This window comes from Alligator sinensis, unplaced genomic scaffold (assembly GCF_000455745.1).
Source record: "Alligator sinensis unplaced genomic scaffold, ASM45574v1 scaffold465_1, whole genome shotgun sequence".
Lineage (NCBI taxonomy): Eukaryota > Metazoa > Chordata > Crocodylia > Alligatoridae > Alligator > Alligator sinensis.
In genome coordinates, this window is record NW_005841979.1 from 2,130 (window position 1) to 19,071 (window position 16,942).

At 45.6% G+C, this 16,942-nt stretch overlaps 1 protein-coding gene across 1 annotated transcript in view; it reads right to left on the reverse strand.

The window, feature by feature from the left end:
- Nucleotides 1-2,876: 2,876 nt before the first annotated feature.
- The window catches only part of OTOGL (otogelin like), a gene marked incomplete at its 3' end in the record, with an annotated part of 101,685 nt that continues 87,619 nt past the window's right edge, over nt 2,877-16,942 (reverse strand). The window contains exons 26-29 of the mRNA XM_025200934.1: nt 15,263-15,397; nt 14,638-14,781; nt 6,749-6,868; nt 2,877-2,993 (exon numbers count right to left, since the gene is read on the reverse strand). Coding sequence (XP_025056719.1) covers nt 2,877-2,993; nt 6,749-6,868; nt 14,638-14,781; nt 15,263-15,397 — 516 coding nt within the window. The remainder of the gene's footprint in view (nt 2,994-6,748; nt 6,869-14,637; nt 14,782-15,262; nt 15,398-16,942) is intronic.

Sequence of the window (16,942 nt, forward strand, 5' to 3'; positions counted from 1 at the left end):
ATTGGAGCAACAATTCCTGAAGGAAAAATATTTTTAATGCTTCTTTTTAAAATAATGGAAATATAAGAAAAAAGAAAGGAAGAACAAAACATGGGGGTTTCATCTGTTTGGAGGAATAGATTTAGATCACAATCATCATTCATATGTTACATCTAGCAAAATTATAACATAATACCTTGAATTGTACATAGAATTTCTCTAAATCTAACATACAAATGATGAGCATGATCTAAAACTGAAAAAAAAATGTTGGGCTTATAAAAAATATTTCCATTAGACACATTTTAACAAAGCATCCATTTGTTACACATGCAATATAGGTACCATAGCTTGAAACTTGGATTCCACATGCTACTAAGGTACAGAAAATTACTGGGCAGTATAAAACTGAATTATTAACCTTTTTGTGTGTGTTATAGGCTAGGGACAGACATTACACATGAACTTGTTTAGTGATCAGAAGCTGGTTTAAACCTGTAACAGAATAGATGTTCAGTCCACATAAACCAGTTCAAAAATGGCTGAAATCGGTTTGAGATACACCTGTTGAATGTAGTATCAGACTTAACTGATTTGGCTCAAACTGGTTTATGCAATCTGTCCCATACCCCTTGCTGTTTAAAATTATACCAGACTCCCCCAGCATCCCAGCATGCTCTCTGGGCTTGGCAGGGCTCTCTGCACCACAGCAGAGCTGGCCCCTCCCCTCTGCTCCCTGGCTACAGCTTTGGCAGAAACTTGCAGGTACAGCAGCACCTGCTTGCTCCCCCCAGCCACTCCCCACTCTCTGCTAAGCAGACATTCCCCGGTCCCTCAGACAGCTCTCAGTATTAGCTAGCACCCCACATGCTGGCTACCTGTGGCACCTGGGACAAAGGCAGAATCAACAGATAGCTGGTAATGTCCCTCTGTTTTCTTAATGGGGTGATAAACATTCTCTGCTGGGCTGGGGGGGATGAAATTTCTTTGTGGGGGTTGGGGGGGGGGGGGGGGGGGGGGAGGAACGGACCCCTCCCTAATTAGAGCCACCTGTGAGGCCTGGCCATGCCCTACTCAGCTCAGCTCTGTGGAAGGGAAAGGAGGGCTGCTCTAGTGACTCCTGACTTCTAGCCTGAGCCACTGCAGGCATGTGCTGGCTTTTCTAGGATGTCTGTCTGGTTCCAAAACTGACTTAGCCTAGCCAAGTTAAACTAACCTGCAAAGATTGAATCAATTCAGGCTCAGGCTTTTTGTCTGTCCCTAGCTTAGAAGTCAAAGGCACAAGTAATGCAATCACTGCATGAAAGGGAAATGTAATCAGAACTGCACTATCTGCATAGAAGAAAAAAGTCACTTTTTCAATTGAAGTCACCTGTAACATCAGATACAGAAAATCCAAACCAACATGCACATTATGATCTGCTTTGTTAAAGTGTGGGCTGTTTGGGGGCTCCTTAGACAAGCAGCGGTGGCAGCAGCAGCACAGGATGGTGGTGGTGATGACAGCTGTGTGCCACCTGGCAGGGACAGGGGGTTTTGCACATGCTGGCCGCCACCACCTCGCACCACTGCTGCCACTTGTCTTCAGAGCCATGCCCATGGACAGGGGGGCTCATGCACAGCAGCTGCCTCCACGCAGGCACAGCTCCACAGGCAAGCAGCAGCAGTGGCGACTACTGCATGCAAGTCCCCCCGACCCTCCCCCACTGGCCAGGCAGCATGTGTGCAGCCCACATGCAGTGGCCACTGCTGCACCCCACACCACTTGCCCGCAAAGCTGTGCAGCCAACCACGGGAAGGCAGTGCAGGGTGCAGCGGCAGAGTTGCAGTGGCGGCCGCTGTGTGCAAACCCCCATCAGGCCAGCCAGCATGTGTGAGGTGCACAGAGGAGCACCCCTGCCCTCACCCCCCCACCCTGCTCATGGGAGTGGGCTCAGGGGCACACTTCCCTCTCCAGCACTTTCCCTTTCCCCTGACCTGCCCCACCCCTTCCCCCCACACACACTTACCTGCTGGGGTGGATGACAGTGTCTGTGCCTGTGTGTGGGGGGGGTTGTTGTGGGGGAGTGAGGGGCATCAGGAGGGCTGAGGAGGCTGTGGGGGGGAGTGAGGGGCACCAGCAGCATTGGGGGGGGCTGGGGGGGCCTTTAATTTTAATAATGGATTTTGGATTTTTAATTAAAGAAAACCAGGGTCCCTGGTCATCTCCATCATGTCAGGACTCAGCCTGAAGTACCTTGCTGTAATCCAAGTCCCCTATGTGAACCAGGTATTGGAAAAGCAAAGGCATCATACATAAAGCTTTGATAAAGCTAGACTAAGTGTATCCATAACATTGTAGTGGCTCTGAAGTCAAACTTCTCATGCTCCTGCACCTTCTAAAGGTATCAAGCAGAACAGGTAACAGAAGAGAACCCCTAAGGTGAAACCATACTTGTGTGTCTTCAGCTTCTCATATTACTTGCCACATGTGACAACATGATACATGAGTTTTTCATATTTTCAGAATTCTTCAGTATGTGCAAGTAGCCTTAAACATAGCCATAGAATAAAAACCATAAATAGAAATATTAATTATCAAAAAATCTTACTTACCAAAGATATCCTGTTATCTAACAGAGTGCCACATCCATGACATTTAATAATACTGAAACTTCCAAATGTCCAAAACCTTTATGATCCAAACTTAAGCTCCAATCTTGCAAAGAACTCTGCAAATGCAGGAACTCACCCACATGGAGCTCACTGCAGGATTGGGCCCTTATCCAATGTCCTCTATAATATTCAGATAGATTTGTTTTGAGTCTCAGTAGCCAAATATTCATGAACCACCAATTATTTATTTGTTACAGAACAACTTAGTTGATCTTTGAATATTAAATAAAATGCTAACTTACCACATTACGACAAGGCGCAAACACATCACTGTACAAAACCGAGCATTCCTTTTTGGCATAAGGGAACTTGCTTTGATGCACCTCACATGGTTTAATAGTTTCATTTGGGGTTTTGCACTTAAAACAAAAGAAAGGAATAGAAGCTATTTATAGAAATAAGTTTACTATAGACTTGGCTGCAATATACTTTTTATATCATAAATAAGAATTCCCAGTTGCAGGAAACTGGAAAAGGTAGACTAAATAGGGGAAATTTTCTGTATGTGGGCTCTTCTGCCCATCTTTGATTCTATAGTTAAAAATGCTTGTATGAAAAAGAATATTTGCTTTTAGTTCTTGCCTGTTGCTTGTTAGATGAAGACAAAATGTTTTCCTTGTGAAACATAATTATAATTTCCAGAACAACCAGTAGTAATTTCACAAACAGAACTTTATAGGCCAAACACATCTCTGCTGTTTTGCTATTGACTCTAAATGGAGTCACGCAAGCATTAACTTTAGCCCTATAAATTCAAATTAAGCAACAACAGTAGGAACAGATTAACTCAAAAAACAAAGTCAAAAGTCATCATGATAACACAAAAACTTTTTTTTAAAAAAAAAGCTCTCTGCAAAAAGAAAAACAAATAAAAAAAAAAAAGAACAAAATGACGCTTAACTTGGCAACAGCAAGTTCATCCAAAATATATTACCCTCAGTTGCAAGGAAAGGCTGGAAAGCATTAATGCTGAAAGACACCTAGGGCACATCCAGATAAACGTGCATGTATGATTTGCAGTGCCCCAAGGCTGTCTAAGGTGCTACAAACCACACATGGCACATGTGCAACCATTTGCTGCACTGAAAATATGCAGTGCAATACCAGGATTTGATACCAGGAGATCCTGGTGTCAAAAAACACTTTTTTTTTCTTTATTTTTTAAAGAAAAGTGGCATGGGCACATGCAGCAGCAGCATATGCAGCTATGCTCCAGGCTCAGTGCAGCCAGATCAGCATCATTGCTGTCCTGAGAGCCCCCCAGGGCCCCAAGTAAAGCTGTTGGGGCCAGCACAGGTGCTCTTCTCAGCCTGCTCTACCCCACCCAGGACAATTTAGAGCATACCAGAATGTATGTGCAGGGGTGTGCCCTGGGGCACAAAGCAGAAGCACAAATATGTGCTGCTGCTATTTGTGCCATAGCAAATGCACACCCCTGCACATGCATGCTCATCTGGACACACCACTTGAGTTTATACCAGGCAAGAAATGAGATGCAGCTTTCTAAAAGTATACAACCTTAAAAGAAGCCTAAGAATGGACAGCATTTAATGTTCCTCACTTAAATGGAAATGTGGTTCTATTGGATTTTCATTTTCTTCAGAAGTATTTTTAGCAAAAGCATAGCAATGAATGAATGGCTAGATCTATATAACCTTCATACAAGGTTGTAATGGTGGTCTCCTTTTACTCAGCCCAACAATTCAGGCACTCTCTCAGGATGTAGGACATCTCATTTCAATTCCCTCCTCTTCCTGAAGGGATCTGAACAAACAATTCACACCTTGCCAGAGGGAGCCTGAAGCACCAGTATATCAACTATCCCTATAATATATTCTTTTTAATCTCTGCTACTCAAGCTGTTCCACTCTCTGTAAAATATTTAAATATTTAATGGGAGCAAAGATAGGAACTCAAATCTCTCTCTCCCTGGATCACTGACTGAAGTACCTTGTTCAAGGTGAAACAGCTCCAAAAGGAAAGTCTGAAGGCAACCAAATGCAGAGTACCCTACAGCACAGTAATTAGGGTGCTCCCTTAAGAAGTGGGAGGTCTATATTCAGACTTCTGATATGGTTAACTTGAATTTGGGTCTCCCATATCCTAGATAAGTACTTTATATACTACTTGTATCTGATAATTTACACCAGTGTTGTCCAGCTCATCTGGCCCTGTGGGCCCAATCCACTGTGGGGGGCCATGTCATCTGACCCACTGGACTCCTCACTGGTTTTGAAATTTGGCAGCAGGGAAGCAGACACAGCACTAATTACTGCATCTCCTGCCATCAAATTTTCAGACCCATAGGGATCCCCATGGGCTGGATGACAGGTCCATAGGCAGTACCTTGGGTCATCCTTCCCTATGCCATCAACAACCCATTGATCACTCCTACTATCCCAGCTAGGTCTTTGTCTATAAACTGAATATTTAAAATAATAAATTTAAGTCATTGTTGAATTCCCAAGGTTCAAGTTTTCTAGCTCAGCACTGTACAAGCACACTATTGTAATCAATGTCATCAACTGGAATTTCTGGAAAAGCCACATCATACCTGTCTTCAAGAGAGAAGAAATAAGGGCCCAGTCTAAAATATCAGATCCAGAACAACTCTAAATTTGAGTAAATTCACAACTATAGCTAAACTCTAGTTTTTTTCTATATAAAATATGATTTTTTGTTCATAAACAGTCATCTGGAAACTACTTTGGCTTTTCAGCGAAGCCTAGCACCATATGTGTGTCAAGATATGGCAGGAAATGTAGTACCAGAGCCACCTCCAAACTTCATAGAAAAAATGATGTAGAACAGTGGTGTTCAACCTTTTCCCTCTTCAGGCCTGGCGAGCAGTGCCCCATCTGTCTGTGGGCTGGATCCTGTCACTGGTCCTGACGGGCACCACAGCAGGTGCAGTGGGTAACATCTGGCCACCCAGGGTTGGGGGGAGGGGAAGCCAAGCTGCAACCCAGCCCTGTAGGGGCAGGGGGCATAGTGCCACCCAGGGGGTAAGAGTGTGGCTTGGCTCCACAGAGAAAAAGGGTGTGTGTGGTTTGGCCATGGGAGGGGAGGGGAAATGGCCCAACCTGGACCTGCAGAGAGGGAGAACATGGCCCAGCTCTGTGGGGGAAAGAGGGTGTGGACTGGTCCTGAGGAAGGAAGGAGGCATCAAAGCAGGTTGGAACCAGCCCAGCAGTGGAATGGGGGCATGGCCCAGCCCAAACCCAGCCCTGTCAGGGGGTCAATGTGGAAAGGGAAACCCAAGTCATTCCCCTGGGTCCCTGGGAAAAGGTGGTGTGGCTTGGTCCCACAGGGAAAGGGGCATGGCCTGCCTCTCCAAGTGGCTGCACAAGGGAAAGGAGGCATGGACCAGCCCGATGAGGCCTGGTGGGGGGAGGGGTGTGGGCCAGCTCTGTGAGGAAAGGGGAAGTGGCTTCACCTCACAGGTGACAGGGCATGGCTCAGCCCCAATTCAGATGTAGGGAAGGGAGCACTGCCCGGCTGTGACCGACAGCGCAGGCCTTGGAGTCTGTGAATTTGGCTGGAGGGTGACCACGTTAAAATGGCCACTATTCCCCCACCACCAAACTTCCCGCCTCATAGGGAGCCCCACAAACTAGATGTAATGGCTCTGGCAGGCAGCATTTGGCCTGTGAGCCAGAGGTTGAGCACCTCTGCTGTAGAAGTATTCAGATTTCCTTCTGTGCATTGATTAAGTTGGCAGTTTAGAACTTGGTTCTCAACCTTTGTTAGACTCAAGGCATTCCTCGGAAAATACCTGTTCTTAGGTTTCACTCATTTCTTGACTATGGAAAAATAATAGAGCAAGTGGTCTATTGCAAAGAACCAGAAAGATTACAATAGGTCTCAATGTTTTTGCCATGAATTCCTATTTGAAGTCTTTGGGTCAATCTTGTGAACTGTATGCAGGTTCTTGCACACCTAACAATGCTAACATTGTGCAGAACTCCGCTGCACCCTTAAAGGGATCTCACAGTACCACAAAGTACCATACCACCCTGGTGTAGAAGATATCAGCACTCTAAGTGTTCACATGTTCATTAATAATGAATACCTTACAAATAAACAGTGAAGTGGCAAAAAAAAAATGACTTACCTGTCCTATTGTCCAGCTCTCTCCAAAAACCTGAGCATTTCTCACTTCCATGTTGTTAGATGTTGTCAGATCGTTTGAAGTGTACTTGTCAAAATTTCCACACAAACCCGCCAATTTACCCTAAAATTGAAAGTACTTCAGTATCTCATTGTTAGTATTCAACATTAATTACAACAACTTGACAAACATTTTGCAGCACTTAAACTAATGCTCCCTCCCTTCCTCTCAGTCTTTCAGGATAATTATACCCCCGCCCCACATTTTGAAAATATTTGAAACTCCATACATTTAGCTGTCCAAAATGGTAATTTTTTTTAAAATCTGAGCTGTCCTTTTTCTTTTCTTGTCTTTCAATTTTTTGTTTTCCACAACCTGCTTTTACTGCCTGACTGAAGAAAGGTGCTATGTTCCCTTCAACATTTCCTCTGAAATCTGGTAGTACAATTCAATCCAAAAATCAAAAGTTCAAATATATGACCTCATGTCCCTGAAGCCTGACTAGATGTTATCATTAGTACCCTGCTGCCTATAGTCTCAGGAACAGCAAGGACATTCACAACAGTTACAAAAACCCAGTCAGATGTAGCATCCTTAATGTTGGTATGTACTGGTAATGAATATACATATATAGAAAAGAATTCTTTTTCTGTGCAATAATAAAATCAAGACTGATTGGCATGTAGATTCCCAAAGCACTGTGGCTTATTTTAATACACGTTTGGTCCTTTAGGTCCTACTGCTGCAGTCCCTTTCTTTCCTGAGCTGAATGAAGAAACATTAAACATCTTAGTGATATTATATAGATCAGAACTGCACTTTATTAAATTGTGCTACTTCCTATGAAATTAGGTTATGAAATTTATGACTACATGAGAGCCACAACATTTATATCTAAAGATACACTTAAAGATTCAAAGACTATCACCAAAAAACCCTTCTTGCCTATTTCCTGGACCATCATAGCTATAACAGTTATAGTTCAGTGAGCTAGTCCAGCCCCATCGATGTAACAGAAATCCACATCTGCCATATCCTATCCTGTCCTGATTCAGTTTAAAGAAGACCAAAGGGCTAGGGACAGAATAAACCGGTTGAAGTGATCAGAAACTGGTTTAAACCTGTAACAGAAAAGAAGCTCAGTGCACATAAACCAGTTTCAAAATGACTGAAACTGGTTTAAAATAAGCCTGGTTGAATGTAGTATCAGATTTAACTGATTTGGGTCAAACCAGTCTATGAAACTTCTGTCCCAGACCCTTATCTGTTCTAAGTTAAGTCACAGTCCCCCAGCAGCCCAGCATGCTTTCCAGCCCTGGGCTGGGCTGTCTGCTCCAGAGACCAGGGCTGGCCCCACCTCTCTGCTCCCTAGCTGGAACAGTGAGGGCTGACTGACCAAGGGGTGTGGGGGCATGCCAGGCTGGGAATGCAGCCCAGTCTGCAGGGGAGGGGGTGGAGACTGCCCCCCCAAGCAAGCCCTGGGTTCTGGGGCTGCGGGGGGGGGGAGGGGAGTGTTAAACACCCCATTCCCCAACTCAAACTTACTGCTGGCTATGACTCTGGACTACAAATCCCAGAGGCAACTGGAAGAAGGGAAAGTAAGTGATGAGCAAACATGCAGAGTCCTGCTGCTTTAATTCTGGACTGCGAATCTCAGAGACCTTGGGGGCTGCAGGAAGAGGAAGCAAACACACAGCCAGAGAGCCATGCTGTAGCACCCCTTGGCTTCTGGCCTGAGCTACTGCAGGCATGTGGCTGCATTTCCTGAATCAAAAGTAAATGTCTGTTTACTTCTGTTTCAATTTAATCTGTGCAGTTTAGACTAACCTGCAAAGACTGAATTCATAGATTGTTAGGGGCTGGAAGAGACCTTGCAAGATCATTGGGTCCTGCCCACCTTCACTAGGCAGCAAAGACAACTGGGGTTAGGTAACCCCAGCAAGGTGACTGTCCAGTCTCCTCTTGAAGATTTCCAGGATAGGTGATTGCACCACCTATGGGGGGAATTTATTCCACAGTCTAGACACCCTGACTGTTAGGGGTATGTGAAATGGGCCGTATTCGATATGGATTTGGCCTGAATCAGGGACAGTGATTTGATTCATTGATTTGGATCACTGTCCTGATTTAATTCGGTTGAACCTGAATCTGAAGACTCTATGCTGATTCGGAGAATCAGCAATTCAGCCATAGACACAGTTTTAAATGTTTTTTCTACATAGCTTGAGGTACCAGGTGTGACTCGTGAATGCTGAGATGGTGGGGCAGATGAAGCATACCACAGGAGCATGGTGGGGGGGCCTCCCACTTGCTTGGCAGCAAAACTGGAAGTAGACTGGAAGTACTTCCAGTCCACTTCTGGGTCTGCCTCTGAGCATGTGGGCCCCCTCCCCCCCCACCAAGGCTCAGTGATTGGCCACTGGGAGGGACCCCGGGTGCCCCCCCAGAACCAGGAGGCACCAGTTGCCAAGCTGGGGGGGGCAGAGGGGAGCTCCCCTGCACATTCCCTGGCAGACACAGAAGTGGACCAGAAGTGCTTCTGGTCCACTTCCGGGTCTGCTGCCGAGCACGTTGGGAACCACTCCCCCCGAGCTCCTGTGGGATGGTCCATCTACCCCACCATCTCTGCATTCATGAGCCACCTGGTACCTTGAGTTATGTAGAAAAAACATGTAAAGCTGTGTCTATGTCCAAATCATCAAATCTTTCTGAATCTCTCCGAATTGATTCGGAGGGTTCCAATTCGATTCAAGATTAAAGGGTCTCCTGATTTGATTTGAATTCAGAGATTCAGCCACCAAATCAGGCTAGATCTCCGCTGAATTGAATCATCAACCAAAGCTTCGCACAGCTCTACTGACTGTGAAGAAATTTTTCCTAGAGTTGAGCCTGAAGCAGTCTTCCAGGAGTTTCTGGCCATTACTCCTGGTTTTCCCCAAGGGTCCCCTGGTGAACAGTTGTTCACCGAGCTCTTGACATATTCCCCTGGTGTAGCGGTAAGCTTCTACTAAGTCCCCTCTTAGCCTTCTCTCTTTTAGGCTGAAGAGGCCCAAGTCCCTCAGACTCTCCTCGGATGGTCTGCCTGGCAAGTCTCTGATCATATACGTGGCTTTTCTTTAGACTCTCTCAAGTTTTTCCACGTCCTTGTTGAAGTTTAGCACCCAGAACTGGACACAGTACTCCAGGTGCAGTTTCACCAGTGATGATTACAATGGAAGAATCACTTCCTTGGTTTCACATGAGATGTATCAGTTGATGCATGCCAGAGTATTGTTTGCCCTGCTGGCTACAGCAATGCACTGACTGCTCACATTCACGCGATGGTCAGTTATTACCCCTAGGTCCCTTCTGGTCATGGTGCTAGTCAAATTGGTGCCAACTAGCTTGTAGGTATGTTGAAGATTGTTTGCCCCTAGATGGAGCATTTTACACCTCTCAGTGTTGAACTTCATCTGGTTCTGATCCGCCCAACTTGCCAGCCTGTCCAGGTCCACCTGAATCTGCAGCCTAACTTCAGGCATGACCACGCAGTCCCATAACTTGGTGTCATCCACGAACTTGGCCAATTGATTCAGCCTCAGGCTTTTTGACTGTCTGTACCTACGCCACATGTCTACAAAGATCAAAGCCAGCTGGTCTAATGATCAGATTTCTAATAATAATATCTGTATTAAGGGGTGAATTAAGTAATTCTTGCATCCTGGCATCTTGGATGTTAAATGAGTCTTGCTCAAATTGAATTGCTGTTCTCCAAGCTGGATGGCTAGATTTTAATCTTGGACACAGTGAGTTTAAGGGATCTTCATGTATAGGCAGCTGAGGGTTTTTTATTTTAATCCATAATTTAGTTAAGGCATTTTTCTCCTTAATGGGGGAGGATGTATGTTACTAAGAATAGGGAGCCATTGGAAAGGGTTGGATCAGATTGTTCCAGTAATGATTTGCATTGCTTGGTTGAGTTATGTCAACCTTATCAGCATGAGCACTGTTTTACCAGATTGGGGGACACTAAAACTGCTGTCCTCATTGCATCAGCAGCAGGTCCCCAAGAAGTCCCAGTGAGTTTCTGGAGCAAATTATTATGGATTTTGAACTTAGCTGCTGTCATAGTTAAGTGATTTTTATTGGACAATGTTCTATCTAGGATGATTCCTAAACATTTAGGAGTACCATTATAACATAGGAGCTGGTTTCTGAAAACAATAATGGATTGATAATTAGCTTGTTTATTGTTCAAGGGAAATGTAGACACTTCCTGGGAGGCCATGAATATGTGGCAGGCTGGCTGGTGGGCTCACCAGATTGTTAACTTGAGCCCAAAATGGCTCAGGTGGGGCATTTCCACCAATCAGAAGGAGGCAAGCTTGCCCCTCCCTGACCTAGGGCCAGGGTGAAGAAGAGGAGCTGAGGGGGAAACTAACCCCCCAGGCTTTCCTATTGGTCCATTTTCAATCTGGGGCAGAGCCTCCAGAAGGGATAAAAGCCCTCCTGCCCAGCACACGGGCGGTTGTCAGCAAGGGATAACGAAGACGAGGGCTTGTTAAGACCTAGTAGAGCTGACCAGCAGGAGGGTGCAGTTGCCCCAGAAATGCCCAGAAGATGCTGCCACCTAGCAGGGAGCAGCAAGCAGCTGTGTCTTCAGCTGCACCACGAAGGGAACCACAGCATCAGTGCACAGTGTCCAGGAGTGGACGGGACCTCAGTGGCTGCACGAGGCAGTGCAGGTCCCCTGCCCTGCATAAGGCAGGAGCCTAGCCCTTTTGGTGCACAGAGATCTGCACGGCGCTTCGTGAGCTGAAGGGACACCATGGCTGCATGAGGCAGGGTGAGTCCCCAACCCTGCACAAAGCAGGAGCCCAGCCCCTTCGGTGCACAGAGTGGTGCACGGGGCTGGTGGACAGCTGTGACTGCACAAGGCAGGGTGAGTCCCCAACCCTGCATGAGGCAGGAGCCCTCGGTGCACAGGTCAGTGCACAGGGCTGGAGAGGATACAGAAACGGACGGGACCTCGGCAGCTGCACGAGGCAGTGCAGGTCCCCAACCCTGCACGAGGCAGGAACCTAGCCCCTTCAGTGCACAGAGCAGTGCATGGGGCTGGCGGAGAGCTGAAAGGGACCGCAGCAGCTGCATAAGACAGCACCGGTCCCCACCCCTGCAAGAGGCAGGAGCTGGGTCATCGGTGCAAAGATTGATGCACAGGGCCATAGAGCTGACAGGACATGGCGACTGCACAAGGCAGTGCAGGTTCCCAACCCTGCACAAGGCAGGAGACAGGCCATCGGTGCATGGATCGGTGCCCAGGGTTGTAGAGCTGATGGTATGCCATGGCTGTATGAGGCAGCGTGGGTTCCCATTCCTGCCTTAGGCAGGTGCCTCCTTGGTGCGCAGGGTGGTGCATGGGGCAAGAGGGCTGACAGGCCCCAGTGGCTGCATGAGGCAGCTCGGGCCTTTCTTGCCACGAACAGTGACTGCAGGGACGACCACGCCCAGCGAGGGAGGACACGCCACCTACATGGATAGAGATGAGCCCAACCCTCAAAAAACTGCTGGGAGTCATGAGTTACCCAGGAAGGGGATTCCCACAGGGAAGGAGGGGCCTTCCCCACTGCAGGTGAACAATGGGAAGCCCCATGGAGGGGAGACAATTCACCCATGGGCATAGAGAGGGGTCTAGGGCCTCTGTTCATTCAAAGGCTTTCATGGTTATGGGCCCCATCCTAATTGAGGGATCTAAGAGAGGGTAATGTTGTTCTTCTAGGTAACGGGATCCTTCCCTGGGTGCCATTCTTTTTTTTGGGAACAGCTGTGGTGGTCTGTTTTCCATAAGCCTTTGGGATTTTTGTAACCCTGCGTCCTTATTATTGTATTAGAAGAGGATTGTATACTGTTTTGTATCTGAACTCCTTGTATGGGTTATCTGAATATATTTGTGACTAATTTGATGCAACCTGATTGTGCATGTACAATTATACTCCCATCACTGCCAGATATTCTTGTCGTTGTTTTGTTGATTAACCTGTGTTTTATCATTAAGTGCTCCTTTGCTTGCTGCCTGGAGGGCCCTGTAAATGGGGGCAGAGGCTACAGACTAACTGGAACACCACAGAGGATTACGCCTGTGCCTGAGTCAAGGGTTAATAAGAGCTATGACCTGTGTAAGCCTATATCTGTAAATAACATATACATACATATATATACATATACACACAGACATAAGTACATAAGTTCATGGTTGCAATTTTTATATAATGCTGTATCATTAAACCTGTAAATAGTTAAGTATCACATGGTGTCCTTGGTCTCTGATCCACTCTGCAGAAAAAGGAGGTGAGCTGGCTTGTAGCTAAGTAACCAGACTCCCCACAGCATATGCACACCCACTGAATCCCTTCAGCTGCAGGGGGGGATACCGTCCACATACCACCCAGGTTACAAACGTAAAGATTAAACAGCAGGAGGTACAAGGGCTGATCCCAAATTCCAACTATGGGGCCCCTTTTCAAACTCTGAGACATCTCACCTCTGAATGCCCTCTCCGTAGTTTCATAGTTGGTAGGGTCAGAAGGGACCTGAGCAGATCATCAAGTTGAACCCCCTGCCATGGCAGGAAAGAGTACTGGGGTCAAACGACCCCAGCAAAGTGTTCATCCAGCCTCCTTTTAAAGACCCCCAGGGTAGGAGCCAGCACCACTTCTCTTGGAAGATGGTTCCAGATCCTAGCCACCTGACAGTGAAGTTGTGCCTCCTGATACCTAGCCTGAATCTACCCTCTGCCAGCTTGTGACCATTATTTCTTGTCACTCCTGGGAGTGCTCGGGGGAACGGGGACTCTCCCAATGCCTACTGGTCCCCCCTACTAATTTGTAAATGGCCACTAGATCCTCCCTCAGCCTTCTTTTGTGGAGGCTAAACAAGTTCAGGTCCCTTAGCCTCTCCTCGTAGGGCCTGCCCTGCTGACCCCTGATCATGCTCGTGGCCCTCCTCTGGACCCTCTCCATGTTGTCCACATCCCTCCTGAAGTGCGGCACCCAGAACTGGATGCAGTACTCCAACTGTAGCCTAACCAGTGTCGCATAGAGGGGGAGGATCACCTCCTTGGACCTGCTTGAGATGCATCTGTGGATGCATGACAAGATGCGGTTGGCCTTCCTGGCCGTGTCCCCACACTGTCGGCCCATGTTCATTTTGGAATCAATAATGATTCCAAGCTCCTTTTCTGCCTCTGCACTGACGAGAAGGGAGTTCCCCAGCCTGTAGGTATGCTGCTGGTTCTTCCTCCCCAGGTGCATCACCTTGCACTTGTCAGTGTTGAAACCCATCCTGTTCTCATCCGCCCACCCTCCAGGTCTGATTGCAGCCTATTCCTCCCTTCTAGTGCATCCACTTCTCCCCACATCTTAGTGTCATCTGCAAATTTGAACAAGGTGCTTTTCACCCCCTCATCCAAATTGCTGATGAAGATGTTGAACAGTGCAGGCCTGAGGACCGAGCCCTGTGGAACCCTACTGCCCACATCCCTCCAGGTCGAATACATTTACATGGAACTCTATTGAATGCACACAATACTACAACTGAGGCAATCAGCGGGCTACAAAATTTGGACATTGACTTGGAAATGTTTATCTTTGCTCTGTGATCACTGTATTATCATACACTAAAAAATAGCTACACCACCACTTCATCCCTACTCAATTCAGAGACATTCTTAGCCAACAGCCAGATTTACATGCACCTCGTAATTTGTGATCAGCATTTCACTCAAAGACCCCAACGATCAACTGTTAACATACTGAATCCCATGGATCTCCCTATATTCTTATCTCACATCATATGAACCTCTTTAAGATAAAATACAATATATTTAGTGTCATACAGTCTCTCTTTTGCTTTACCTTCCATTGGGGTCCAACTTTGACATGTATAGTTGTTTTCTTATCCCATAGGATTGTGATTTCCTGCTCAGGGAAGTGTATCACTGTATAATATCCAGCCTTCCAGAGCTGATATGTAGATCTGTTTTCCTGTCCCTTTGATTTCTTCTGATAGAAATGGATGTTTGTGAAATATTTAAAACAACATTTCTATAACACAAATAAGATCAAGCCACAGCCATCCACTAATTAGCTCCAGGTATATTTTTATAAACGCATTTATCTTGACATGTTACTCGGGAGCTGAGGAGCAGCTTCAGCTGTTTTGTTTTTAAAGATTCTTATTCTACGTTCAATAATTTTGGTTCATTTGCCCCCCTCCTTTAAAAAAATGATAGAAACAAAGTAGCAAAATGTTTATCAGAGAACAGCTCTAAACAGTCTTCCCTTTGGGAGTAACAGAGGTGTTGGAGTGGAAGGGCTTGAAAAAGCAGTGGAGAAATAGGAATTTTCATAGACATCCAATATATATAAAGGACTTGGATATTTTTGGTACTTTATATTAAAAAAAAAATCCCCCCAAACATATATTTCGAACGTATATTTTAAAGGTTAATCTGACAAGCAAAGAAAATAACTAACTAACCTGCTTGTCAGAAGTTTCACTAAAATAAATCTCCATGTCTCCAACAGAGATGAAAATGCTTTTTGAGCAAACAATGTCATTGTCAAAGCACTTCCTGTTCTCGGCAATTATAGATATGTTTGAGTTGTCTGTACTCTGCAATAAAAAGAAGAAATTAATCTTCCTTCCAAACAAAGAGATTTCACTTTAGCAGATTAATTCCAGCTTCACAATGTAAGTGACTTCTCACATTAAAAGCTTAAACTGAAAACTCTGTAAAGTTGTAGCAAACAAGAAAATAGATTTTAAAATTTGCTGCTGAATGCTATTACAACTTGGAATTTAGAAGGTGCATCTTCACTAAAGGTGCAGTAGACTAATTCTATTGTGCAGTCGCATGGCATGGAAAACCCGTGTCAATGCACAGTAAAATTGATCTATTGCACATTAGCATCACAAAAAAGCATCCACCGGCACTAATGCGCAGAAGCATCAATTACAGCGCATTAATGAATGTGTAGACATGCCTACTATATTCTAATTCAGGTTTGTTTGTTTTGAGAACCTCACAGCACAAATGATCAAACTCTTGATGTACTATAAACAGAAATCGAAAAATTGTTTAAAGGGGTGGAGTGTGAGATGGTGCTACAATATATATCCAAGAACAAGGCAGCTACCATCTGTTATGTGTAGGTAGGTGATTTCAGAACTGCCATCTGCCCCCAGAAAAATACATCCAAATACTAAGCTAAATTCTGTCATGCATATTTAATCTTTTGCTTGTTGAATTCCCCTTCACCAATCCTCTGTACAAGGTTCCACTTAAAGTGTCACCCACCCTATTCAATACATTTGGGAAGGTGAAACTAGACCAAATTGGTCATCCTGGGCACACTGGCTCCCAGAATGTGAACACATCCCTAATTTTCTCCCCAACCTCCTAACTCTAATAAGTCCTCAGTCTCACAAGTCCCACATACATCTAGTTGTCTAGCTTATTAATTACGAACCCCAGACCTCCATCCGCTTCTGGCCCTTCAATTAACTTCTACTTTTCTTTCAACGCCAAGGGTTGTTCATTCCCTCCCTCATACCCTATACCAGACCCATAGTATTGGAGGATTGTGGGGTGTGAAAAGGGACAAGAACAGAGAGGAGCTGCCCTATTTGGTTTGCTGGGGGACAGCAGGGCTGCCCTGAGCTGCTGGACTTTTCTACGCCCTCTTCCTCTTGAAAGTATAATGTAATTCTTCCTTATCCTCCTCACCCAAAGCCTTCCAAAGCAGTGGTTCCCAATATTTCTATGCCATGACCACCATGTCAAGCCAAACCACTATAATGAAATTTCTCTAGGCTTAGGATTCAATTTGGAGTCAACCTCTAGTTTGGGAACTACTACTATGGGCCATCTGAAGGGTAGGGAAAAGAGATTTCTGCCTTTCCTACATAGCTCAGATTGGCAGTTCCTTTCTAGGAGGCAGGAAGTGGGAAAGGCATTCAAGCAGATAAATCCCCTCAGCAGAGCCAGAAATAATATTTGTAAGGTTAGTTGCATCAGTAGCATGGACACCTAATAATATGGACAACTGACAACACACTGAGTCAAATGCAAAACTTGCGTAATGTCTCAATTAACTCTGCAGAAGAGATAAGGCCAGCAAGAAGTTGGACTACTCCTGTAAGAGAACAAGTATTTCC